At 53.0% G+C, this 24364-nt stretch overlaps 1 protein-coding gene and 1 pseudogene across 1 annotated transcript; both read left to right on the forward strand.

The window, feature by feature from the left end:
* LOC136504216 (pentatricopeptide repeat-containing protein At2g13600-like) lies at positions 1-23634 on the forward strand (annotated as a pseudogene).
* Positions 15848-16636, forward strand: LOC136502826 (uncharacterized). The gene has a single exon (XM_066498084.1). It carries the CDS (start codon positions 15848-15850, stop codon positions 16634-16636), a length of 789 nt encoding a protein of 262 aa, XP_066354181.1.
* Positions 23635-24364: the final 730 nt, after the last annotated feature.

Raw genomic sequence — 24364 nt, forward strand, 5'->3', positions numbered from 1 at the left:
ATGCCACCTCCATGCGCCGCCTCATGGCAGAGCCCGACCCCGATGGCGTGGGACGCCACGTCCCTCGCCTCTGCCCTGAAGGCCGCGGCCGCCCACCGCTCCGCGGCCCACGTCGGGCCACTCCACGCCGTGCTCCTCAAGCTCGGCCTCTTCGCCTCTGTGATCCTCGCCACCTCCGTGGCGCACATGGCACTACGGAGCGGGCTTCCGCGGTACGCGCGGGAGCTGTTCGACGAGATGCCCCGCCGGGACGTGGTCTCCTGGACATCCCTCGTCACCAGACACGCGCACCAGTGGCTACACCGTGACTCCCTCGCGCTGCTCCGGCGCATGGTGGGGTCTGGTGTCGAGCCCAACGGCTACTCCCTATCCGGTGGACTGCTAGCCTGTGCCGGTGTTGGCAGGAGCGCACTTGTTCACGGGAAGGAGATCCATGCCAGTGTGGTCAAGATGAGCCCGCGTGCACTGGTGGACCTGGTTGTGGAGAATGGGGTTCTTGATATGTATTCACGGTGTGGAAACATAGAGTATGCGCTGAGAGTGTTCAGGGCCATGCTGTTAGATTGATCTCTAACCTAACTAGACCCAACGATCCAGTTGGGCCTTTGATTTGCGTCCTAATCGGGGGCGCCCAACACACCATGGCTGGACGGCCCCTGTCACCCTGCGCTATAAAAAGAGGTGGGGGCCGACGACTCTAATCACGAGGTTGACCTGAGCCGACCTTCCCACCGACAAACCCAAAACCCGATCTAAGTGAGGGGCACAGCCAGTGACGGGAAGTACCTCCGCCACAGCACTACGCCATCATCATCTTCACCACCGGCACCACATCTCCGACACATCTTCACTGACCGTCGCTGCCTTAGCGCAGACGTCGACCCCATGGCGGACACAAGTGGATTTCCTTTCACTGTGGTCTCAGGTCTGACACAACCATCTTCTACCTCTCCCTTCTCTCTAGTTCTACATGCATTAGGAAGTACTACGTCTTTTATCCTGAATAGAGTCAGTCTATGGCTAGATCTATGATCCCTTTGATCCTATGGTTCTAACAATGGTACCAGAGCCATCGGTTTCCAGGATCTTAGATCTAGAACGAGTAAACCGATTAGAAAAGGAAAAAGTAAATTAGATCTAGTGTGGGTCTAAGAAAAGAAAGGAGGGTTTTGGCCGACAAAGGGTTCGGTTGAACCCTAACTTTGATCCTTTCGGATCTGAGAAAAGTAGGGGTCTCGAAAGAAAGCCGAGCCCTAACCCTAATTGGGTTAAAGAAAGGAGGGTTTCGGTTGAACCCTAACCCTAACGGGGAAGCAAAATAGTAAAACCCTAACCCTAACTTCGATCCCTAATCCCCAAATCGGTTGAATCTGAACAAATGAAGAAAATCCAAAGGGGAAAGAAGGGGAAAGGGGTGGCCTACCTTGCCGCTGCGCAGCACAGCTGTTACGCCGGTGCGTGGGGAAAAGAAGACCGAGCCGGGGCGCAGCTCACCGGTCTCCAGCCAAAGGACGCCGTGGCCAGGCCACTCGACAGCGGCGCGCTTACCCGCTAGGGAGCGCGCACGCCAGCGAGGGGGCCGGCGACGGCACTAGCGCTCCACCGATTCGCTGCTTGAGTCACTCAGTGACTACTTGTCGGTGTTTTGGACCGGCGGGCCCTCAACCAACTAGTGAAAATATACTGCGTGCCCCTAATCCTGAATGGTGATGCAAAGAGACACAAGGTTTATACTGGTTCAGGCGATAGATGCCCTATATCTAGTCTGAGAGATCGATCTTGTATTCCTTGCACCGAAGTGCTTGTAGTAGGGGGTACAAGCAGGGCAAGAGAGGGAGCTAGTCCCTGGTCTCTGCGTGGAGCGGTGTGGATTGCTTGAGATGTTGATCTCAGGTAGTGGGGAAGCGTGCGTGTTACAGAGTGTAGGGCGTGTGTTCGTCTGAGCGTCTAAGTCTACCTTCTGTCCGTGACCCTCTGTCCGTTTGTCCCCCCTAGAAACAGCCCCGGTCTCTCCCTTTTATAGTTGAAGGGGGATAGGGTGATACATGCATTCGCTACGTGGTGTCCTGTGAGCGGAGGTGGCGTTTCTGAGCCCTATAGCTTGTCACTGTGGTGGCATGGTCGACGGAGCGGTCTTTGTCCTTGATGCACTGGAGCGACGCGTCGGTCACGCCCGATCCTGTGCGACGTGGGAGCTCCAGTGATAGCTTAACGCAGGGCATGGCGGACGACGTGCCGGTCGCTGTATGTCGACAGCGTAAAGAGCCAAGGCTCAGTTGGTACCAAGGCCAAGCCATCGTGGGGGGCTCGACGGGCGCGAATCCCGAGGCTACCGAGATCCTAAAGTGGATTGCCGAGGCTCGAAGGGAGCAATTGGTCCTGTACACTGATTCCGAGGCTACAGTAACCCAGACTTGACTCCCCACACCGCGTTGTTCTTTGAGCGCGGGCGTCAGTCGTGGGCACAGTACCGAGCACAGCGGCCAGTAACCCCTACCCCGCCCTGTCCCGGACGGTATGGTGTTGATGCGACTTCCCATCTCGTCGGTCACTCCGCTGTGTCGAGCCATCGTCCGGCTGACATCGCGGGAGTGGTTGGTCGCGTTAGTTGGACGTGACGTTCTGTTAGGGAGATCGGTCGACGCGGAGGCGACGGGGTTGTTGTCGAGCCAGCCTCGAGCGAGGCAGAGAATCGGCACCTCGTCCGAGGCTTTACGCGCAGGGCCTCGAGCAAGATGGAGAATCGGTCCCCCGTCCGAGGCCTTACGTGCGAGGCCTCGAGTGAGATGGAGAATTGGTTTGTCGTCCGAGGCCTTACACGTGAGGCCTCGAGCGAGACGGAGAATCGATACCTCATCCGAGGCATTACGTGCGAGGCCTCGAGCGAGGCGGAGAATCGATAGCCTTGGACAAGGCAGGGGTTGGTCAGTAGTTGTCTCTTGGCTTTGATTTTGACAGGGTCTAAGCGGTTTTTTGGTTTTCACTTAGGGGACCCCTTTTTATGGTACCCGACAGTAGCCCCCGAGCCTTGGGGAGAGTGTGAGCGCTCTCCCTGAGGTTTTGATGAGACTTGGCTCGCGGCAGCTCCTGGCAGGATGGTGTTTCATACTCGAGGTCTCAGTGGGTGCATGCGAGCGCACCCGCTGGGTGTAGCCCCCGAGGCCCTAGAGGAGTGGATTTATTCCTTCAGGGGCTTTTCTAATGTCATGCGAGGGGTTTTATTGTGTTTAACGAGCCCATGAGTGCGAGTTCGGGTCACTGGGTCTTCGGCTTGGTTGCAGGAAGGGCCCCCGAGCCTCTGCGCGGAGCGGGAGGGCGATCAGGAGTTTCCCTATCTTTTTTGTGCGACCCTCGCGCATCCGTTTTGTTCGGAAGGAGGGGTTGTTTGCTGAGCCCTCAAGTGCAAGTTTGGGTCGCTGGGTCTCGGCTTGGTTGCAGGAAGAGCCCCCGAGACTCTACACGGAGCGAGAGGGCGATCAGGAGTTCCCCTGGCTTTTTTGTGCGACCCTCGCGCATCCTTTTCGTTCAGAAGGAGGGTTTGTTTGCCGAGCCCTCGAGTGCGAATTTGGGTCGCTGGGTCTCGGCTTGGTTGCAGGAGGAGCCCCCGAGCCTCTGCAAGGAGCGAGAGGGCAATCAGGAGTTCCCCTAGCTTTTTTGTGCGACCCTCGCGCATCCTTTTCGTTCGGAAGGAGGGTTTGTTTGCCGAGCCCTCGAGTGCGAATTTGGGTAGCTGGGACTTGGCCTGGTTACAGGAGGAGCCCTCGAGCCTCTACATGGAGCGAGAGGGCGATCAGGAGTTCCCCTGACTTTTTTGAGCGACCCTCGCGCATCCTTTTCGTTAGGAAGGAGGGGTGGAGTATGCCAGGCTACCCTCAGTGGGCGCGAGCAGTGACACCTCCGGTGAGCTGTTATCGGGTAAGTCCGAGTGGAGGCTCGTGCCCCATTCGATAGGGGTCGTCTGGTGGTCCAGAGATGCACTCCAAAAGTACCAGAGTGCTTCTCTAGTGGGTCTCAGGGCCGTTCGATTGGCCCCGGGGGCTCGATGCCTCCCTTCGGTGGGATCCCATTCGGAGACCTCCCTGCTGGTCTCGGACACAACTTGGGGCATCCCAAGTGATCGCTTGCTCAGGCCTCGGCCATGTACGGGCTCGCCCATAGTCATCCCTGACTCTGTTTTCCTAGGGCAGCTGTTGAGACCCTCGGGGGCCCAGCCTTCGAACCCCTAGACCGTAACAGGCTTGATGCCCTTTATCGCGTTTTGCCGAGCCTCCGAGTGCGAGCTCGGGTCGCTGGTATTCGACTTGGTTGCCAAAAGAGCCCCTGAGCCTCCGCACGGAGCGGGAGGGCGATCAGGAGTTTCCTTGTCTTTTTTGTGCGACCCTCGCGCATCCTTTTTGTTCGGAAGGAGGGGTTGTTTGTCGAGCCCTCGAGTGTGAGCTCGGGTCGCTGGTATTCGACTTGGTTGCAGGAAGAGGCCCCGAGCCTCTGCACGGAGCGAGAGGGTGATCAGGAGTTCCCCTGGTTTTTTTGTGCGACCCTCATGCATCCTTTTTGTTCAAAAGAAGGGTTTGTTTGCCGAGCCCTCGAGTGCGAATTTGGGTCGCTGGGTCTCGGCTTGGTTGTAGGAGGAGCCCCCGAGCCTCTGCAAGGAGCGAGAGGGCGATCAGGAGTTCTCCTGGCTTTTTTGTGCGACCCTCGTGCATCCTTTTCGTTCGGAAGGAGGGTTTGTTTGCCGAGCCCTCAAGTGCGAATTTGGGTTGCTGGGTCTTGGCTTGGATGCAGGAGGAGCCCCTGAGCCTCTACACGGAGCGAGAGTGCGATCAGGAGTTCCCCTAACTTTTTTATGCGACCCTCGTGCATCCTTTTCGTTCGGAAGGAGGGGTGGAGTATGCCAGGCTACCCTCGGCGGGCGCGAGCAGTGACACATCCGGTGAGCTGTTATTAGGTAAGTCTGAGTGGAGGCCTGTGCCCCATTCGATAGGGGTCGGCTGGTGGTCCAGAGAAGCACTCCAAAAGTACCAGAGGGCTTCTCTAGTGGGTCCCAGGGCTGTTCAATTGGCCCCAGGGGCTCAATGCCTCGCTTCGATGGGATCCCATTCAGAGATGTCCCTGCTGGTCTCAGACACGACTTGGGGCATCCCAAGCGATCGCTTGCTCGGGCCTCGTCCATGTACGGGCTCGCCCATAGTCATCCCTAACTCTGTTGTCCTGAGGCGACTGTCGAGACCCTCGGGGGCCTAGCCTTCGAACCCCTAGACCGTAACGGGCTCGATGCCCTTTATCGCGTTTTGCCGAGCCTCCGAGTGCGAGCTCGGGTCGCTGGTATTTGACTTGGTTGCCGAAAGAGCCCCCGAGCCTCCGCACGGAGCGGGAGGGCGATCAGGAGTTTCCCTGTCTTTTTTGTGCGACCCTCGCGCATCCTTTTTGTTCGGAAGGAGGGGTTGTTTGCTGAGCCCTCGAGTGCGAGCTCGGGTCGCTGGTATTCGACTTGGTTGCCAAAAGAGCCCCTGAGCCTCCGCACGGAGCGAGAGGGCGATCAGGAGTTCCCCTGGCTTTTTTGTGCGACCCTCGCGCATCCTTTTTGTTCGGAAGAAGGGTTTGTTTGCTGAGCCCTCGAGTGCGAATTTGGGTCGCTGGGTCTCGGCTTGGTTGCAGGAGGAGCCCCCGAGCCTCTATAAGGAGCGAGAGGGCGATCAGGAGTTCCCCTGGCTTTTTTGTGCGACCCTCGCGCATCCTTTTCGTTCGGAAGGAGGGTTTGTTTGCTGAGCCCTCGAGTGCGAATTTGGGTCACTGGGTCTCGGCTTGGTTCTAGGAGGAGCCCCCGAGCCTCTGCAAGGAGCGAGAGGGCGATTAGGAGTTCCCCTGGCTTTTTTGTGCGACCCTCGCATATCCTTTTTGTTCGGAAGGAGGGTTTGTTTGCTGAGCCCTCGAGTGCGAATTTGGGTCGCTGGGTCTCGGCTTGGTTGCAGGAGGAGCCCCCGAGCCTCTACACGGAGCAAGAGGGCGATCAGGAGTTCCCCTGACTTTTTTGTGCGACCCTCGCACATCCTTTTTGTTCAGAAGGAGGGGTGGAGTATGCCAGGCTACCCTCGGTGGGCGCGAGCAGTGACACCTCCGGTGAGTTGTTATCGGGTAAGTTCGAGTGGAGGCCCGTGCCCCATTCGATAGGGGTCGGCTGATGGTCCAGAGACGCACTCCAAAAGTACCAGAGGGCTTCTCTAGTGGGTCCCAGGGCCGTTCGATTGGCCCTGGGGGCTCGATGCCTGGCTTCGGTGGGATCCCATTCGGAGACGTCTCTGCTGGTCTCAGACACGACTTGGGGCATCCCAAGCGATTGCTTGCTCGGGCCTTGTCCATGTACGGGCTAGCCCATGAGGGATGTGCGAGCCTCCCTGCCGCCCGTTCTTGAGGACGTAGAGCGGCGGGCGGTGAACCGGGCGTACGCCGAGGCGCAGAAGAAGCGAAAGGACGTCGAGAAGGCAAAACGCAAGAGGAAGATCCTTGAGCGCGAGGAGCTAGAGAAACGCCGCCGGCAGCAGAGGCACGACGGTCTCCCGGTGGAGGCGTCTCCGTCGCCATCACTACCGATGGACTCTTCGGACGAAGATGACGAGAGTGAGGCGGGGCAGGGTCCCCTAGACCATCTCCCTGACGTTAGGGGGACGGCGCTTGGGGCGTCAGTGAGCAGCCTGGCATTTCTAGGAGGAGGAGGAGAGGACACCTCGGGGCCAGTGATCGCCCGCCCCGAGGTCGAGGCCGACACGCCCGAGGCATGGGTGTTAGGGAAGCGCGCTGTCAGCCCGGTGGGCTCAACGATGGAGGTGGAGCAGGCGGTGGTAGGGGCGGCGCATCTACCCCCGTAGAGTGTCGGGGGGGGGGGGCACTGGAGTCTGGTGAGGGCCGGCCGGCACCGGCGGACATGGAGGCCATGCCACCACCGCCGCCACCGCCGTTGCAGAGGAGGGACGCAGTGCCGAAGCGGTTGTGTCCCCGTTCGAGGTGAGTGTTTTTTTGGTGGAGTAGGCAGCATCTCCCATTCGTTCCTTGGTCATATGCTGACCTTGTCGATGTTTTGCCTTCAGCCAAAAGCGTCAGGCGAAAGTGCTCGCCCTGGCGCCACGTAAGGCGCTCAAGGTGAGCACCAGCTCTACCGCCCAATGGGTGGTGGAGGCGCAAGCCGCCATACAACATGGCGCGACGTTGGCGAGGGCTAACCCAAAGGAGCCGGTGGTCCAGGGAGAGGCTACCGAGGCGGCCACGAAGCAAGCAGAGGAGGAGGACGAGCCTACGCCCTGCGAGGCCGAGGCCCGCGAGTCAGATGGGGCCGAGATGGAGGTGGGGCAAGCTTCAATACCGCCCTCGGTCCAAGGCCCGCCGCCATTGTAGGAGAGCACCCGGGAAGTGGAGGTCCATTCGATCTCCTCCGACGATGCTTCCCGGGGGAAGGAGGGGGCGGATGCCAGGGCGACCAGCTCCGTGGAGCAGCTGGCTCCGACCTCTGGCGAGGGAAGCTCGGCCCTCGTGCGGGTACAACCCAAGCCCCGCGGGTGGGATCATCCACGTGTCTTGTGGCGGAGCTAGGACGACCCTGAGGGGGAGCCTCTGTTCGCCCTCGAGGATGCGGCCGAGGGGGGCGTTGGGACACCTTCGCGCAATACCGCCGTCTGGCGGAGCAGTCACTGCGGACAGTGCTGTCCATTGTGGCTGACGATCTGCCCGGAGTCACCCAAGTACGTGCCTTCTTTTCTCGTGCGGTGTCGTCTTTTTTCTGAGTTTTCTCACAGCGCTTGACATCGGTTTTGCATATCAGGAGCTCGAGGCCCGGTCCCTTGGGAAGTCGTTGTTCCTCCGGCAGGAGAGGGACGTCTGGGACCAGCTTTGGCAGCAGAAGGACCTGCTCGCCAATGCCAACGAGCTTCTATCGGCGCGGAGTGCAGAGGTGGATGACCTCCGCCTTCGCTGTGCTGATATGAAGGCCGAGGCGGCCATGGCTCGGGAGCAGGCCGCCCCTTTGGCGGCGCGGATCAAGGAGCTGACCCGGGTGGCCGGTGAGCGGGACACCTTCAGGTCCTAGGCTGAAGAAGCGACGGCCTCTGCCAGGGCCATCGCTGGGCAGCTGGGGGCGGAGTAGGGTGCGCACCTGCTAACGAAAGGCGCCCTGGCGGAGGCCCTCAAGGTGGCCGAGGCCTCCCGGACCGAGGCTTTGGTTTGGAAGGGAAAGGCCGAGGGTGAGTCATGTTTCACTTGTTTTATTTGTTTTTGTTGTATTCGACCCCTAACTCCCTGGTGTGATGCAGAGCTGGAGAAAGGGGCTTCTAGGGCGGCCGAGGCCTCTCGGGCCGAGGTTCAGCGCTGGAAAGAGAAAGCCGAGGCCTCTTGGGTCGAGGTCCAGCGTTGGAAAGAGAAAGCCGAGGGTGAGTCCCGTAGGCCTTTGCCCCTGTTTAGCTTATTTTCTTTTGCGCTTAACCCTATCCTACTTGTTTTGGCGTAGGGTTGGAGAAGGAGGTCTCCCAGGCAGTTGAGGCCTCTGTCGCAGTGCAGGCGATGCTCGAGGCTGAAATCGGGGAGCACAACGCGCTGCAGAGTGCCGCCCGTACCGTCTACGAGGCCTTGGAGGTTGAGGGGGTCGAGTTGAGTAGCTCCCTTAGGAGCCGCTTGACCGCGTTGAGCGGCCAAGTACGCGAGCAACTCCGGGGAGCGCTACACACGGGCATCAAGCACGCCCTGGCCATCGTCTCCTCGCACTACGCCGGCGTCGACCTCGAGGCCATCAGTGACGGCTACGTCTTGGCTGAGGATGATGAGGAGGCCGATGAGGAGGTCACGAAGCTGATGGAGGCGGCTAAGGGCCCCAGCACGGCTCTGGCCAAGCTGTTCGAAGAGGAGGTGGTTGCTCCCACGCCGTCCACCGATGCAGGAGACCCTGAGCCTTGACCTGGGCCAAAGGGGCCATGTAAACAGATCAAGATTATTATCGTACCGTGACGTTTGTGGCCGTCGAGGCCTTTTTTAAAATACTTATGCGTCTACGCTTTCTAATCGTTTTTTATGGTATTTCCGAGCCTCTGCCCTCTGTCTCGTTCCTAAACATATCTCTTGCAAAAAACTTCCTCGGAACCTAAGCTGCCCCTCGGGAAAAAAGGTGGTGAGGGAGTGCCGTAGCCCAGAGGCGTAGGCCGTCTCGCGGCTCAGTCGGCCTTTTGGCCCTGAGACAGACTTTCGGTCCTTAGGTTTTTTACAATCGATTTGTCAGAACATGATAGAAAGTTTGTCATAGAAATTTATTTAAAAAATGATTAAAAAATGGTGCCTGGGACTTGGGGGGTCCCCCCTTCTAGCCCCCGAGGGAGGCTCAGTTCTGTAGAGGCAGAGCTGAGTCTTGTTCGAGTCCCGCGGTGGGTACCTCTGTAGAGGCAGAGCCGAGTCGCCCCTATGGTGTTATCGTAATGCTGAGCCCCACGATGGGCTTAGGGGGTTTCTCAAAAAATTAGAACAACTAAAGAATGCTTCTTTATTGTATTTCGAGAAACAATGTATACGATGCTTAGAAATTTAAGGGTAGAAGCGATGTAGCTATTCTATGTTCCAAGCATTGGTAAGGATTTCGCCCTTCTCGTTGGCTAGCTTGTAGGTCCCGGGCTTTAGCACTTGAGCGATGATGTATGACCCTTCCCATGGCGAGGTCAGCTTGTGGTGGCCCTTGTTGCTCTGCCTCAGTCTCAGCACCAGGTCACCCACCTTCAGGTCTTGGCTTCGAATGCGCTGGGTTTGATAGCATCGTAGGGCTTGCTGGTACCTAGCCAAGTGTAGCAGCGCGACGTCTCGGGCTTCCTCTAGTTGGTCGAGGGCATCTTCACGGGCAGTGCGGTTGCTTTGCTCGTTGTAGGCCTGTAGCCTCGGGGAACCGTACTCCAAGTCAGTGGGGAGGATGGCCTCGGCTCCATAGACCAGGAAGAACGGTGTGAACCTCGTGGCTCGGCTTGGGGTGTTCCTCAGGCTCCAGATGACCGATGGGAGTTCGGCAAGCCATTTCTTGCCAAATTTCTTCAACCAGTTGTATATTCTTGGCTTGAGGCCTTGTAGGATCATGCCGTTGGTACGCTCTACTTGGCCGTTTGTCCTAGGATGTCCTATGGCCGACCAGGGCACATGGATGTGGTGGTCGTCGCAGAATGTCAGGAACTTGTGGCTGGTGAATTGTGTCCCGTTGTTAGTGATGATGGTGTTTGGAACGCCGAACCTGTGGATGATATCAGTAAAGAACAGCACCGCTTGGTTGGACTTGATTCGATTGATCGGACGAGCCTCGATCCACTTGGAGAACTTATCGATCGCTACTAGTAGATGGGTGTAGCCCCCATGGGCTTTCTACAGAGGCCCAACCATGTCGAGCCCCCATATGGTGAACGGCCATGTGATGGGGATGGTTTGGAGGGCTTGGGCCGGGAGATGCGTCTACCACGCGTAGTACATCGACATTCGCGCGAAGAAAGTCGATGAGCACGGCCTCCTATTTGATGTTGAGGGTGGCGCTAATCCTCAGTGCCCAGTCGTCAGAGCCATTGGGGTCGACCAGGACGAGCTTGACGGCCTCCGTGGGCTCGAAAGTCCCGGCGCGATGCTTAGAGTCAGGCGCCTTGCTACCGAGTCGGTCGAGGCTGACGATGAGGGTCTCGGCCTCCACGAGAGCCTCGGCGTACTCGATGCATTCGACGTCGCAGTCGTATGCATGCTCGTACATGGACTCGACAGTGATGACGCCGTTGGGGCCCGACATCTTGAGCTTGAGGTAGGTATAGTTGGGGATCGCCATGAACTTGGCGTAGCACGGCCGCCCCCGGATGGCGTGGTAGGTTCCCTTGAACCCAACCACCTTGAAAGTGAGGACCTCCTTGCGATAGTTGGAGGGAGTGCTGAAGCAAACAGGCAGGTCGATGTGCCCAAGGGGTCACGTGCGTTTCCCCAGCACAATGCCGTGGAAAGGCACGGCGTCACCCCAAAGCTGTGACTGGTCGAGCTCCAGGAGCTCCAGGGTGTTGGCGTAGAGGATGTTGAGGCCGCTGCCTCCGTCCACCAACACCTTGGTAAGCCGGGTGTTGCCGATGATCGGGTCGACGACGAGTGGGTACTTCCTGGGGTTCGGGACATAATCGAGGTGGTCATCCTGATCAAAGGTGATCACCTCTCGAGACCAGTTGAGGTACCGGGGAGCGGCCACCTTCACCGAGAAGACCTCCTGGTGCTCTCTTTCGCTGTCATGCCATGAGGCACGCTGAAGGCCCACCGAAGATCATGAAGGCGTTGTGTACCTCGGGGAACCCGTCGTCCTTGTCATTGTCCCTATCGCCAGCGTCCCTCCTCTTGGCCTCGTCATCGGGGGGCCCGAGCTTGGTGTAGTAATGCCGGAGCATGGTGCACTCTTCGAGGGTGTGCTTCACCGGACTCTGGTGGTAAGGGCAGGGTTTTTTAAGCATATCATCGAAGAGCCCGGGGCCTCTGGGGCCTCAGGGCTTCTTGCGTTTTGCGGCCATGACTAGACCGGCCTCGAGGACCTCCTGTTTCCCTTGGCGACCCTTTTTCTTTTTCTTGGGGAGGTGGGGAGCCGAGGCCCCGGGGGCCTCGTCCCTCCGCTTCCCCTTGGCGTCGTTGTCGGGGAAGATGGCCCAACGGCCTCTTCGCCCGAGGCGAAGTTGGTGGCGATGTCGAGGAGTGTGGCCACCGAGGTTGGCACGTTCTGGCCTAACTCTCAGACCAGGTCTCGGTAGGTGGTGCCGAAGAGGAAAGCCTAGACAATTTCTGAGTTGTCAATGCTGGGCAACTCGGTGCACTGCTTGGAGAAGCGTCGGATGAAGTCTCGAAGAGATTCGTCCAGCATCTGGCGACAACTCTTGAGGTCCCAAGAGTTCCTGGGGCGCACGTATGTGCCCTGGAAATTTCCGACAAAGACCTTTACCAAGTCGCGCCAGTCATGGATCTGTGAGGGAGGTGTTCGAGCCAGGCTCGCGCCGAGTCTGACAGGAACAAGGGGAGGTTGCGGATGATGAGCAGGTCATCGTCCGTGCCGCTAGCTGACAGCTAAGCGGTAATCGGTGAGCCATAGTTCGGGGTTGGTCTTGCCGCTGTACTTTGTGAGGTTGGCCGGCTACCAAAACCGGGCCAGGAAGTGAGCGCTGCGGATGGCCCTGCTAAAGACTCGAGGGCCAGGTGGCCTAGGAGAAGGACTGTGGTCCTCCCCACTATCGTAGCGACAGCCTTGGTGTGGTTGGTAGCCTCGGGTAGGCCCCTCGTTGTCATGGCGCCGTCGCCTACTGACCACATCGTGGTCGCCTTGCGCCTCGCGTCGGTCGCCAAGGCGATCATGCACCGAGAGGGCCCTGTTGGCCATCGGTGCCCGGGTGGGCTCGGGGTGAACCGAGGCTTCTCTATCCTGCCGAGGCGATGCCGTGGGAGGTTCTGAGGTGCCTCCGTGCCGTCAAGAGGCGGAACTTTCGGTCTGCTGCACCACGACAGTCTCAAGGAGGTCTCAAAGCTCGCCGTGAGCCCATCGCCCCTCTGTGGTAGAGGGCTCGGGCATCGTTTGGAGCAGCATTGCTGCCGCCGTGATGTTCTGGCTAGCGTGGTTGAAGATAGGGGGTTGCTCGTGTCCTTCGTCGTTGTTGATGCGGCGGTTGACGTCGCGAGCCCTCCGCCAGGCTGCTCTGCCATCACCGCGACCCCGCTGCTCTTGCTCGAGAGTGTCTCGGAGCTGCTGTAGCAGGAGTCAGTCTTGTTCGACCTTGGCCTGAAGTTCGCAGAGCTGCTCCAAGTCAATGCATCGAAGCTCCTTGGGGTTCTCGTTCCGCGCTGCCGATGGCTCAATGTTTGGAGGTGTGGCGTCGCCTGCCCCCTGGTGAAGCGGGGAATGGTTGCCTGCCCCCTCGTCCTCATCGCTCGCTCTCGGCATCCCGAGCCCGATGTAGAAGCACTCACGAGTGGGATCGTAAGTGCCTTCGTCGTCAGAGTCGTAGTAGCCGAAGCAGTAGTCGCTCGCGGCCAAGAAGCGGCGCATAGCTTCGGGGTCGCGAAGCCTAGAAAAGTCTGCTCCGGCCCACGCCTCGTCCTCCTCTTAGGAGTCAGCGTGGGTATGGGTCAAAGTTGTAGCGTCGAGGTCGAGGGCGAACGTTGGTGGCATCCTGATGGCTCCATGTGTGCGGAAGCGTAGGCGGAAGCATAGGCGGCAGCGGTATTGCCAAACCCAAAAGGGTACGGGGATGGTGCCGTCGCTGGGCTTTGCTCTGCTGGAGTCGACTCCTCAGGAGATGGCGGGGCAGAGCTTGATGATGGGGCGTTGCTGCACGCTACCGGCGCCTTTCCCTTGCCTAGGCTTGAGCTGGATAGGTCCCCAACCAGGGACTCCGTACCAACAGCCGGGCATAGGGTACCGGTGGAGCGCGGTGCGTCACCCTGAGCTTGCGTAGTGTCGGGGTGGTCCTGCTCGTGCTGTGCCTGGCGAGCGCGACGAGAGCGGTGGCCCGGGCGCCGCTTGCGCCTGGGCTGCTGGTGCGTGGTGTCATTCTCGGCCGGTGGGGTTCTAGGTGTAAGGAGTACCATATCGTACTCACATCCTAGAGACATGAACTCTAGGCTTCCAAACCAGATCACCGTGCTGAGACGCAGTGGTCGTATGAGGTCTATCATCCGAAACTTGTTGGGACGACGAAGCTGACACACAGTAGAGCCCCTACCTGGCGCGCCAACTGTCGGTGTTTTGGACCGGCGGGCCCTCAACCAACTAGTAAAAATGTACTACGTGCCCCTAATCCCAGATGGTGTTGCAAAGAGATGCAAGGTTTATACTGGTTCAGGCGATAGATGCCCTACGTCTAGTCTGAGAGATCAATCTTGTATTCCTTGCACCGAAGTGCTTGTAGTAGGGGGGGTACAAGCAGAGCGAGAGAGGGAGCTAGTCCCAGGTCTCTGCGTGGAGCGGTGTGGATTGCTTGAGATGTTGATCTCAGGCAGCGGGGAAGCGTGCGTGTTATAGAGTGTAGGGCGTGTGTTCGTCTGAGCATCTAAGTCTACCTTCTATCCGCGACCCTCTGTCCGTCTGCCCCCCTAGAAACGGCCCCGGTCTCTCCCTTTTATAGTTGAAGGGGGGACACGGGTGATACATGCGTTCGCTACGTGGCGTCCTGTGAGCGAAGGTGGCATTTTTGAGCCCTGTAACTTGTCACTGTGGTGGCATGATCGATGGAGCGGTCTTTGTCCTTGATGCACTGGAGCGACGCACCGGTCACGCCCGATCCTGTGCGACGTGGGAGCTCTAGTGATAGCTTGACGCAGGGCATGGCGGACGACGTGCCGATCGCTGTATGTCGATAGCGTAAAGAGCCGAGGCTCAGTTGGTACTGAGGCTGAGCCATCGTGGGGGGCTCGGCGGGCACGAATCCCGAGGCTGCTGAGACCCTGAAGTGGATTGCCGAGGCTTGGAGGGAGCAGTTGGTCCTGTACACTGATTCTGAGGCTATAGTAACCCGGACTTGACTCCCCGCGCCGCGTTGTTCTTTGAGCGTGGACGTCAGTCGTGGGCACAGCACCGAGCACAGCGACCGATAACCCCTGCCCCATCCTGTCCCGGATGGCATGGTGTTGATGCGACTTCCCATCTCGTCGGCCACTCTGCTGTGTCGAGCCGTTGTCCGGCTGACGTCGCGGGAGTGGTTGGTCGTGTTAGTTGGACGTGACGTTCTATCAGGGAGATCGGTCGAGGCGAAGGCGACGGGGTTGTTGCCGAGCCGGCCTCGAGTGAGGCGGAGAATCGTCACCTCGTCCGAGGCTTTACGTGTGGGGCCTCGAGCGAGACGGAGAATCGATCCCCCGTCCAAGGCCTTACGTGCGAGGCCTCGAGTGAGACGGAGAATCAGTTCCCCGTCCGAGGCCTTACGCGCGAGGCCTCAAGTGAGACGGAGAATCAATACCCTATCCGAGGCCTTACGTGCGAGGCGGAGAATCGGTAGCCTCGGACAAGGCAGGGGTTGGCCAGTAGTTGTCTCTTGGCTTTGATTTGGACAGGGTCTAAGCAATTTTTTTAGTTTTCGCTTAGGGGACCCCTTTTTATGGTACCCGACACTACTGTTGCTTCGCTGAGGAAAGAAAGAAGAGAAAGCGACGGAGAGAGAGAGAGAGCAGAGTGGCAAATGAGTTAGGGTTTTGGCTCGGAGGCGTGCGGTGTCGGGTTTTTTTCCTAACGAAACGCGTGCGCGACCGTCCGATGCTGGATGAACGGCCGAGATAGAGCGGGCCAACTCGCGGCCCAGGTGGGAGCGCGCAGGGCGCGACTTTGCCGGCCCAGGCCCAGGTTGCGGCCTGGGTGTGGCCTACGCGCGCGCGGAGCGATGGGCCAAGCCAGCTTTTGCCGGTTTTGGGCCAAAACAATAAAGAATGAGCCCATTTTCGCTTTTTTTCTTTTTTCCAGAAAATTGAAAATAGAAATTGGCTCAAAAGAAAATAGAAAAGAGGATTTTCCTGTGGGTAAAATTCATCAAATTGAATTATTTTCCGCTGAGTATGTAAAGATGTTATTTTCATTATTAAATTCGAACCAATGGGAGAATTTTATTTTGAAAAATAGATATGTTTTAATTGATCATAATATTGTTATTATTCTGACCAACTTTGATTAATGGCAATATTATGATGTTTTGTCTTGCATTAATTCTATTTCTGCCCAACGGTGATGTAGAATTAGTGTAGAGAACAATTGCATGTTTTAATTTTGACCAACGTTGGAACTGAGGCATGCAATTGTTATTGTTATTTTTTATGTTCTCATACTATTTGAATTGTGTTTTCAGGCGGGTACAACTTGATGAGTTGTATCAAAGAGATCCCCACTCTAAAAGGTGATAACTACATTGAGTGGGAGAAAAAGATCGACATGGCTTTCATCCTCGTTGAGGTGGAGTGGGTAGTCACCACACCGTGTCCCACAGAGCCTGTGGCACCGGTGCAGGAGACAAACGATGTTAATGCCGCCTGGGCAACCAGAGAGAGGGATTTTGCATCCCAAAGAATGTCCTATGACCTTGAGCATAGGAAATGGGTCACTGCCAACAAGAAGTGTTTGGCTGTGATAAAGAACACGATTGAGCCTGCAATTGTGGGCTCAATCCCAGAGTGTGACACCGTCACTGAGTATCTCGAAAGAATAAAGAGTCAGTTCACTGGCTCTTCAAAGACATATGCTACCCAGCTGATAAAGCAGCTGGTGACAGAGAGATACTCAGGCAATGGTGGCATAAGAGAGTACATACTAAGGATGAGCCATTTGACATCCAAGCTAAAACCAATGGATCTAACTCTCAAGGATGAGTTCCTTATTCATCTAGTTTTTGCTTCCTTGCCAAAAGAGTTTGATACTTTTGTTGTCAACTATAACATACAGCCTAAGAAATGGGACATGGAGAGGCTCATGGCTATGTGTGTGCAAGAGGAGGAGAGAATGAAAGCTACCAATGGTGGCACTATCAATTATCTGAAAGATAACAAGAAAAAGAATACTAATGCTAACTTCTCCTCAAAGTCAAAGGGAAAGGGTCCCATGCTGCATCAGCCTCAGCAAAATAAGTTCACAGTAGAGAAAGATCAATGTCTCTAGTGCAAGAAGATGGGACATTATAAGAAAGATTATCCCGATTACCTAAAGATGATCATGACAAAGAAAGGCGAGAACATTATTACATTCATAAATGAATCCCTGTATGTACAATATTCAAAATCTACTTGGTGGATTGACTCAGGTAAAACTGTTCATGTTGCTAATTCTTTATAGGGATTTCGTTCGACGAGGACTAAGCAAAGAAGCGAAAGACACGTTAAAGTCACAAATGGAGTCCAAGCAGAAGTTGAAGCCGTTGGCGATCTTTCTCTAGAGCTAGCTGATGGTTTCAAACTCATACTTAGAGATGTTCTTTATGTTCCCTCGTTACAGAGGAACTTGATTAGTGTCATGTTTGGACAATGATGGTTATGATTGCCATTTTGGAAATGACAAATGTAAGATAACATTTAATGATGCATGTGTTGGTCTTGCTATCTTATAGAATGAGCTTTATTTGTTATCACTACGTGATGATGTGAATGTTGTATGCGATGATGGGAACGTTGCGTGTGACAATGTAAATGTATCCTCGTCTGCGGATGTAAACAGAAAATGAAAGAGAGCTCATGATGCGTTGTCAAAATTATGGCACTGTCCTTTAGGCCATATTTTGAGGGGGAGAATAGAAAGACTAGTTAAGAATGAAATTCTTCCTCCATTAGAGCTCTCAAATTTAGAACAATGCAGAGATTGCATAAAAGGAAAGTATGTAAAGAAAATTAAGAAAGATGCCAAACGAAGCACGGGAATTCTACAGATTATTCACATAAACATCTATGGTTCTTTTCCTGTAAAGAGTGTGGATGGTTATGATTCATTCATAACATTCACAGATGATTACTCCCGTTATGGCTATATTTATCCAATCAAAGAAAGAACAGAAGCATTGGATAAATTTAAGATATTTAAGGCAGAAGTTGAAAACCAACACAACTTAAAGATTAAGATAGTCAGGTCCGACCATGGAGGGGAGTACTATGGTCGGCATACCCCATATGACCAAGTTCTTGGACCTTTTGCAAGGTTTTTACAGGAGAATGGCATAGTTGCCCAGTATTCAACACCGGGCGAACCTCAACAGAATGGAGTAGCTGAAAGACGCAATCGTACCCTGATGGATATGGTGCGTAGTATGATAAGTTACTCCACCTTACCTTTGAGTCTGTGGATGGAGGCATTAAAAATCATCATTCATATTCTCAATAGAGTATCAAGTAAGTCGGTGCCCAAAACATCATATAAGTTGTGGACAGGAAGAGTACCCTCACTAAACCACTTGCGAGTATGAGAGAGCCCTGCTGAGGATAAAGTATTTAACCCAAACATTGGGAAGCTAGATCCCAAAATAGTAAGTTGCCATTTCATTGGCTACCCAGAAAAGTCAAAAGGTTTTCGTTTCTACTGTCCAGATAGACATACAAAATTTGTGGAAACAAGGCACGCTGTCTTCCTAGAGGATGAAATGATGAGGGGGGCATGGTAGCTCGAGAAATTAACCTTGAAGAGAAGCGGGTGTATGCACCCACTCCGATGATTCATGAGCCATTTTTCTCACTACCTGCTGTCGCTGCACCGACAGTGCAAGACACTGTGGTGCCAGCACCTGTTGTTATCCCGCCTGTGGCAACAATGAATGATGATGAGGAACATGTTCTTTAGGATCCTATAGAACCTATTGCCATAAATGAAGGGGAGCAACAACAACCTTAAACAGAAGATGTGCCAAATGTGGAGGCCCCTAGAAGGTCTCAAAGAGTTAGAAAATCAGCTATTTCTGCTGATTATGAAGTGTACAACACTAAGGAATTTCAAATAGAGGATGATCCCACCTCAGTTGAAGAAGCCATGAGAAGTGATCATTCATCAAAGTGGCTTGAGGCTATGGAAGATGAAATGAAATCTATGAATGCCAATAAAGTTTGGGATTTGAAAATAATTTCTAAAGGAGCCAAAACAGTAGGCTGTAAATGGGTCTACAAGACAAAGCTTGACTCTCAAAGGAATATAGAGAGATATAAAGCCCGACTTGTGGCAAAAGGCTTTACGCAAAGAGAAGGGATTGATTACAATGAGACATTTTCTCCAGTCTCATGTAAGGATTCCTTCATAATCATAATGGCATTAGTGGCACATTACGATTTAGAATTACATCAGATGGATGTAAAGATGGCATTTCTCAACGAAGACTTGGAGGAAAATGTTTACATGGCACAACCGAAAGGTTTTGTCATGGAAGAAAAAGAACGAATGGGATGCCGCTGAAAAGTCCTAATGGCTAGAGGGGGGGTGAATAGCCTATTAAAAATTTCTACAACAACACTTAACAAAACGGTTAGACAATTATGAGGCGAAGCAAGTGTTGCGCTAGCCTACTTAGAAGGCAAGCCACCTATCACAATTCTAGTTTAGATAGTGTCTATTCACACAATAGCTATGACACTACTCTATGTTAGTGTGCTCTCAAAGGCTAACTAAAGAGCCACACCAACCAAGCATGCAAGCTCTCACAACTAGCTAAACTAAAGAGCTTGACAACTAGTTTGCGGTAATATAAAGAGAGTGATCAAGAAGATTATACCGCCGCGTAGATGAAGGAACCAATCAATCACAAGGATGAATAATAATGAATACCAATCACCTCGAAATCAATGATGAACACAATGATTTTTTATCGAGGTTCACTTGCTTGCCGGCAAGCTAGTCCTTGTTGTGGCGATTCACTCACTTGGAGGTTCACGTGCTAATTGGCTTCACACGCCAAACCCTCAATAGGGTGCCGCACAACCAACATAAGATAAGGATCACACAAGCCACAAGCAATCCACTAGAGTACATTTTGGCACTTCGTCGGGGAAAGGTCAAGAACCGCTCACAATCACCACGATCGGAGCCGGAGATAATCATCACCCTCCGCTCGACGATGCTCGCTGCTCCAAGCCGTCTAGGTGGCGGCAACCACCAAGAGTAACAAGCGAATCCCACAGCGAAACACGAACACTAAGTGCCTCTAGATGCAAACACTCAAGCAATGCACTTGGATTCTCTCCCAATCTCACAAAAATGATGAATCAATGATAGAGATGAGTGGGAGGGCTTTGGCTCAGTTCACAAGGTTGCTATGTCAATGCAAATAGCCAAGAGAGTGAGCTTGAGCCGGCCATGTGGCTTAAATAGAAGCCCCCACAAAATAGAGCCGTTGTACCCTTTCACTAGGTACAGCATGGGGTGACCGGACGCTCTGGTCCGATCGACCGGACGCAAGCCTTCAGCGTCCGGTCACGTGATTCACGCCACGTGTCCCCCGCTTCAAATAGTGTTTACCCGATCCCTACGGTCAAGAGATGACCGGACGCGTTAGTTAGAAAGTGACCGGATGCTGGACCTCAGTGTCCGGTCGTTTCCAGTAAGGTTCCAAACGCGAATTGTCACGACCGGACGCGTCCGGTCATGCCCGATCGGACTCACCCAGCGTCCGGTCATTCAACGTCTCCTCTATGCGCCTCACGTCAGCGTACGTCAACACTGACCGGACACACCCTGCCAGCGTCCGGTCGTTTGACCAACACCAGCGTCTTCGCTGATACATCTGACCGAACGCGCCGGTCCAACTGTGGCCAGCGTCCGGTCACTCCCAATGACCTCCGTCTTTTCTATCTAGGGCGCTAGTGACACCGTTGGACTGTCCGCACTCTATGGACGGACACTCTACCGGTGGAGTTTCTTACCCTTGCTCCCAAACTTCACCACCCTTGATAAAAATATGCCAACCACCAAGTGTATCACCTTGTGCATATGTGTTAGCATATTATCACAAACATTTTCAAGGGTGTTAGCACTCCACTAGATCCTAAATGCATATGCAATGAGTTAGAGCATCTAGTGGCACTTTGATAACCACATTCCGATACGAGTTTCACCCCTCTTAATAGTATGGCTATCAATCCTAAATGTGATCACACTCTCTAAGTGTCTTAATCACCAAAATAAAATAGCTCCTATGGTTTATACCTTTGTCTTAAGCTTTTTGTTTTTCTCTTTCTTCTTTCCAAGTCCAAGCACTTGATCATCATTATGGTATCATCATCATCATGCTATGATCTTCATTTGCTTCATCACTTGGAGTGTGCTATCTATCTCATGATCACTTGATAAACTAGGTTAGCACTTATGGTTTCATCAATTCACCAAAACCAAACTAGAGTTTTTAGCCGCCTAAAGAAATCCATTTATGGATTAAAACAAGCTTCAAGACAGTGGTACTTGAAGTTTGATCAGACAATAAAGAATTTTGGGTTTAAAGAGAATGTAGAGGACAATTGTGTCTATACAAAGTTTAAGAATGGGAAGTTCATCTTCCTTGTCCTGTATGTAGATGATATCTTACTTGCTAGTAGTGATGTCAGTCTACTACTTGAGACGAAGAAGTTTTTGTCCTCAAAATTTGATATGAAAGATCTTGGTGAAGCTTCGTTCATTCTAGGGATCGAGATTCACCGAGATAGAAGTAAAGGGGTATTAGGACTATCACAAAAGACATACATAGAAAAGATCTTAAAGAAATTCTGTATGCACAAATGTAGTCCCTCACCTGTTCCTATAGTCAAGGGCGACAGATATAGGGATTTTCAATGCCCCAGGAACCAATATGAGATCGATCAAATGAAAGTGGTTCCATATGCTTCAGCTATTGGAAGCTTGCAATATGCTCAAGTATGTACGCGCCCTGACTTGACATTTGTTACCGGGTTACTTGGCAGAGAGCAATCTTGGAATAGAACACTGGAAATTGATAAAGAAAGTCTTGCGCTATTTGTAAGGAACGAAATGCCTCATAATGACGTATAGAAGATCTGATTCACTCCATATAGTGGGATATTCAGATTCTGATTATGCGGGAGATGATAGAAAATCCACGTCTGGATGTGTATTCACTCTCATAGGGGGAGCTATTTCATAGAAAAGCTCAAAACAAACCGTCACTACATCGTCCACAATGTATGCCGAGTTTGTAGCGTGTTATGAGGCAACGGGGCAGGTGAACTGGCTAAAGAAGTTCATACCCGGTTTGAAGGTGGTTGACGACATCTATAGACCACTAAAATTATACTGCGATAATAATCCGACAGTATAGTATGCTCACAACAATAAGTCAAGCGGTGCTGCCAAACACATTGACATAAAGTATTATGTTGTGAAAGATAGAGTCCGGGATCAAGTCATAAGTCTTGAGCATATAAGTACAGTAAAGATGCTCGCGGATCTGCTTACAAAAGGCTTATCACCCAACATGTTCAGAGAATATGTAGCCGGCATGGGTTTAAGGGGTCTATAATTCCTGGACAAAAGAAGGCCCAAAGATAAGTATCTATTTCAGAATAGAGTAGTGTGTTGTAGCTGTAAAATCTATCGGCAATGGACCGTGACGATGAGACATGCTCTATGCGCTAATTTGTAATAGAATGAACAAAAGTAAAGAATATGAAAGTGAAAGATGAAAATAGATCAAGGGGGAGATTGTTAGATTGATCTCTAACCTAACTGGACCCAACGGCCCAGTTGCGCCTTTGATTTGCGCCCTGATCGGGGGCGCCCAGCCCACCATGGCTGGAGGGCTCCTGTCACCCTACGCTATAAAAAGAGGTGGGGGCCGGCGGCTCTAATCACGAGGTTGACCTGAGCCGACCTCCCCACCGACAAACCCAAAACCCGATCTAAGTGAGGGGCGCAGCCAGTGACGGAAAGTACCTCCGTCATAGCACTGCGCCGTCATCATCTTCACCGCCGGCACCGCATCTCCGACACATCTTCACCGACCGTCGCTGTCTTAGCGCAGACGTCGACCCCATGGCGGACACAAGCGGATCTCCTTCTACTGTGGTCTCAGGTCTGACACAACCATCTTCTATCTCTCCCTTCTCTCTAGTTCTACATGCATTAGAAAGTATTACGTCTTTTATCCCGAATAGTCAGTCTATGGCTAGATCTATGATCCTTTGATCCTACGGTTCTAACAGATGCGTGTCAGGAACACGGTTGCTTGGAACTCGATGATGGCGGCTCGTCTTGGGAGTGGGCAGGCCGAGGATGCACTGAGGTTATTCGTTTCCATGGCTTCTTGTGGCATTGGTGTGGACGGTTTCTCGTTCTCCATAGTCGTGGATGCGTGTGGGGAGCTGGCGTTATTGAAGCAGGGGATGTAGGCGCACGCGCAGGTCATTGGTGGTGGATTTGAGGCAGATGTCGTTGTCAGGAACTCCTTGGTGGATATGTATGCAAAGTGTGGTTGTGTCGATTTGGCCGAGCTCGTCATCAAAGCAGTGTCATCGAATGATGCTGTTCTTTGGACCACAATGATCTCAGCTTATGGCAAGTCTGGCCGTGTACGGGATGCGGTCAGCATGTTTGACAGGATGGCACACTTGGGAATAAAACAAGATGGCATAGCGTATCTTGCGGTTTTGTCAGCCTGTAGCCATGGTGGACTTGTTAGAGAAGGCTGGTACTACTTCAGTTTGATGTCTGATGGTTCGAGCTCAGTTAAGATGCAACCTGAGCACTACGGATGCATGGCGGATCTCCTATGCAGGAGTGGTTACCTAGAAGAAGCTCTTGAATTCATTCAGAATATGCCATTTGACTCGAGCATTGCTGCTTGGAGCGCGCTACTCAACTCATCTCGAATACATGGGAATGCCAAGTTAGGTCAGTTTGCGGCTTCCTGTTTGCTCAAGCTTGACCCTGAGAACCACAGCAACTGGGTTGCTCTATCAAGTGTGCATGCATCAGGGAATGATTGGCATGAGACCTGGACAGTCAGGGAGAGCATGAGCAGAGAGTGTGTGAAGAAAGAGCCTGGGTGTAGCTGGGTTGAGTTGTGTGATGGCGTCCATGTTTTTATAATGGCCGACCAGTCTCATCCTGAATTATTTCAAATATTGCAGAGTCTTGATTCTTTAAAGGATGATATATTGGTGATGCCTTGGCAAGTTACATAGAAAATCTATATTTTATATCACCGCTTTGCTATAGGTGGTTTAATCTCACTGCACAGTAGGTGATAATTCTAATAAAAACAATCAGCTATGTAAAGTTATTGCTCAATATACTGAGTGATGAGTTGATGACTAATTGTTTGGACCTGCTGCTGATTAGTAAAATCAGTGACTGATACTATTGAATTCTTTTGGTGAGAGTAAGGCTTGCCACTGACACCCTTCTCCAGACCCCGCACAAAGCGAGAGCTCTCTGCACTAGGTACGCCCTTTAGTGACTGATACTATTGAATTCTTTTGGTGAATATGCAGTTTGGAAAGCACAAAATCTTTCTTCCACATGTTGTGCGTGTTAGGTTGTCCACATCTCATGATGCGAAGGCTGGAGTTTCTCTCACTGTCTAAAAAGGACATGTAGCATGCACAAAGGTATAATTTGCTTGCCTCATTCTGTCAAGCACCCCAATTTTCTTCCTTCTTAACTTGCTCCTTCAATTGTATCCCGTATTAATATTATCAATTTGTTAATTTAATGGAAGCCACATCCACATTATCTGGTTGTGGAATGTGATGTGAGTCACTTTGTAGATCCTTAATTCTCTTTTTTCATCGTAGCGTTAGTTACCAGAACATTTGCCAGTTAGAAAGAGCATGGGTGGAGATTAGGCCTATGAGGCATTGAATGAGAAGTTCTAGTGAGAGCTTAAGGACTTTGTCTTGATGAGAAAGTGAT

The sequence above is a fragment of the Miscanthus floridulus genome, chromosome 14 (assembly GCF_019320115.1).
Source record: "Miscanthus floridulus cultivar M001 chromosome 14, ASM1932011v1, whole genome shotgun sequence".
NCBI lineage: Eukaryota > Viridiplantae > Streptophyta > Magnoliopsida > Poales > Poaceae > Miscanthus > Miscanthus floridulus.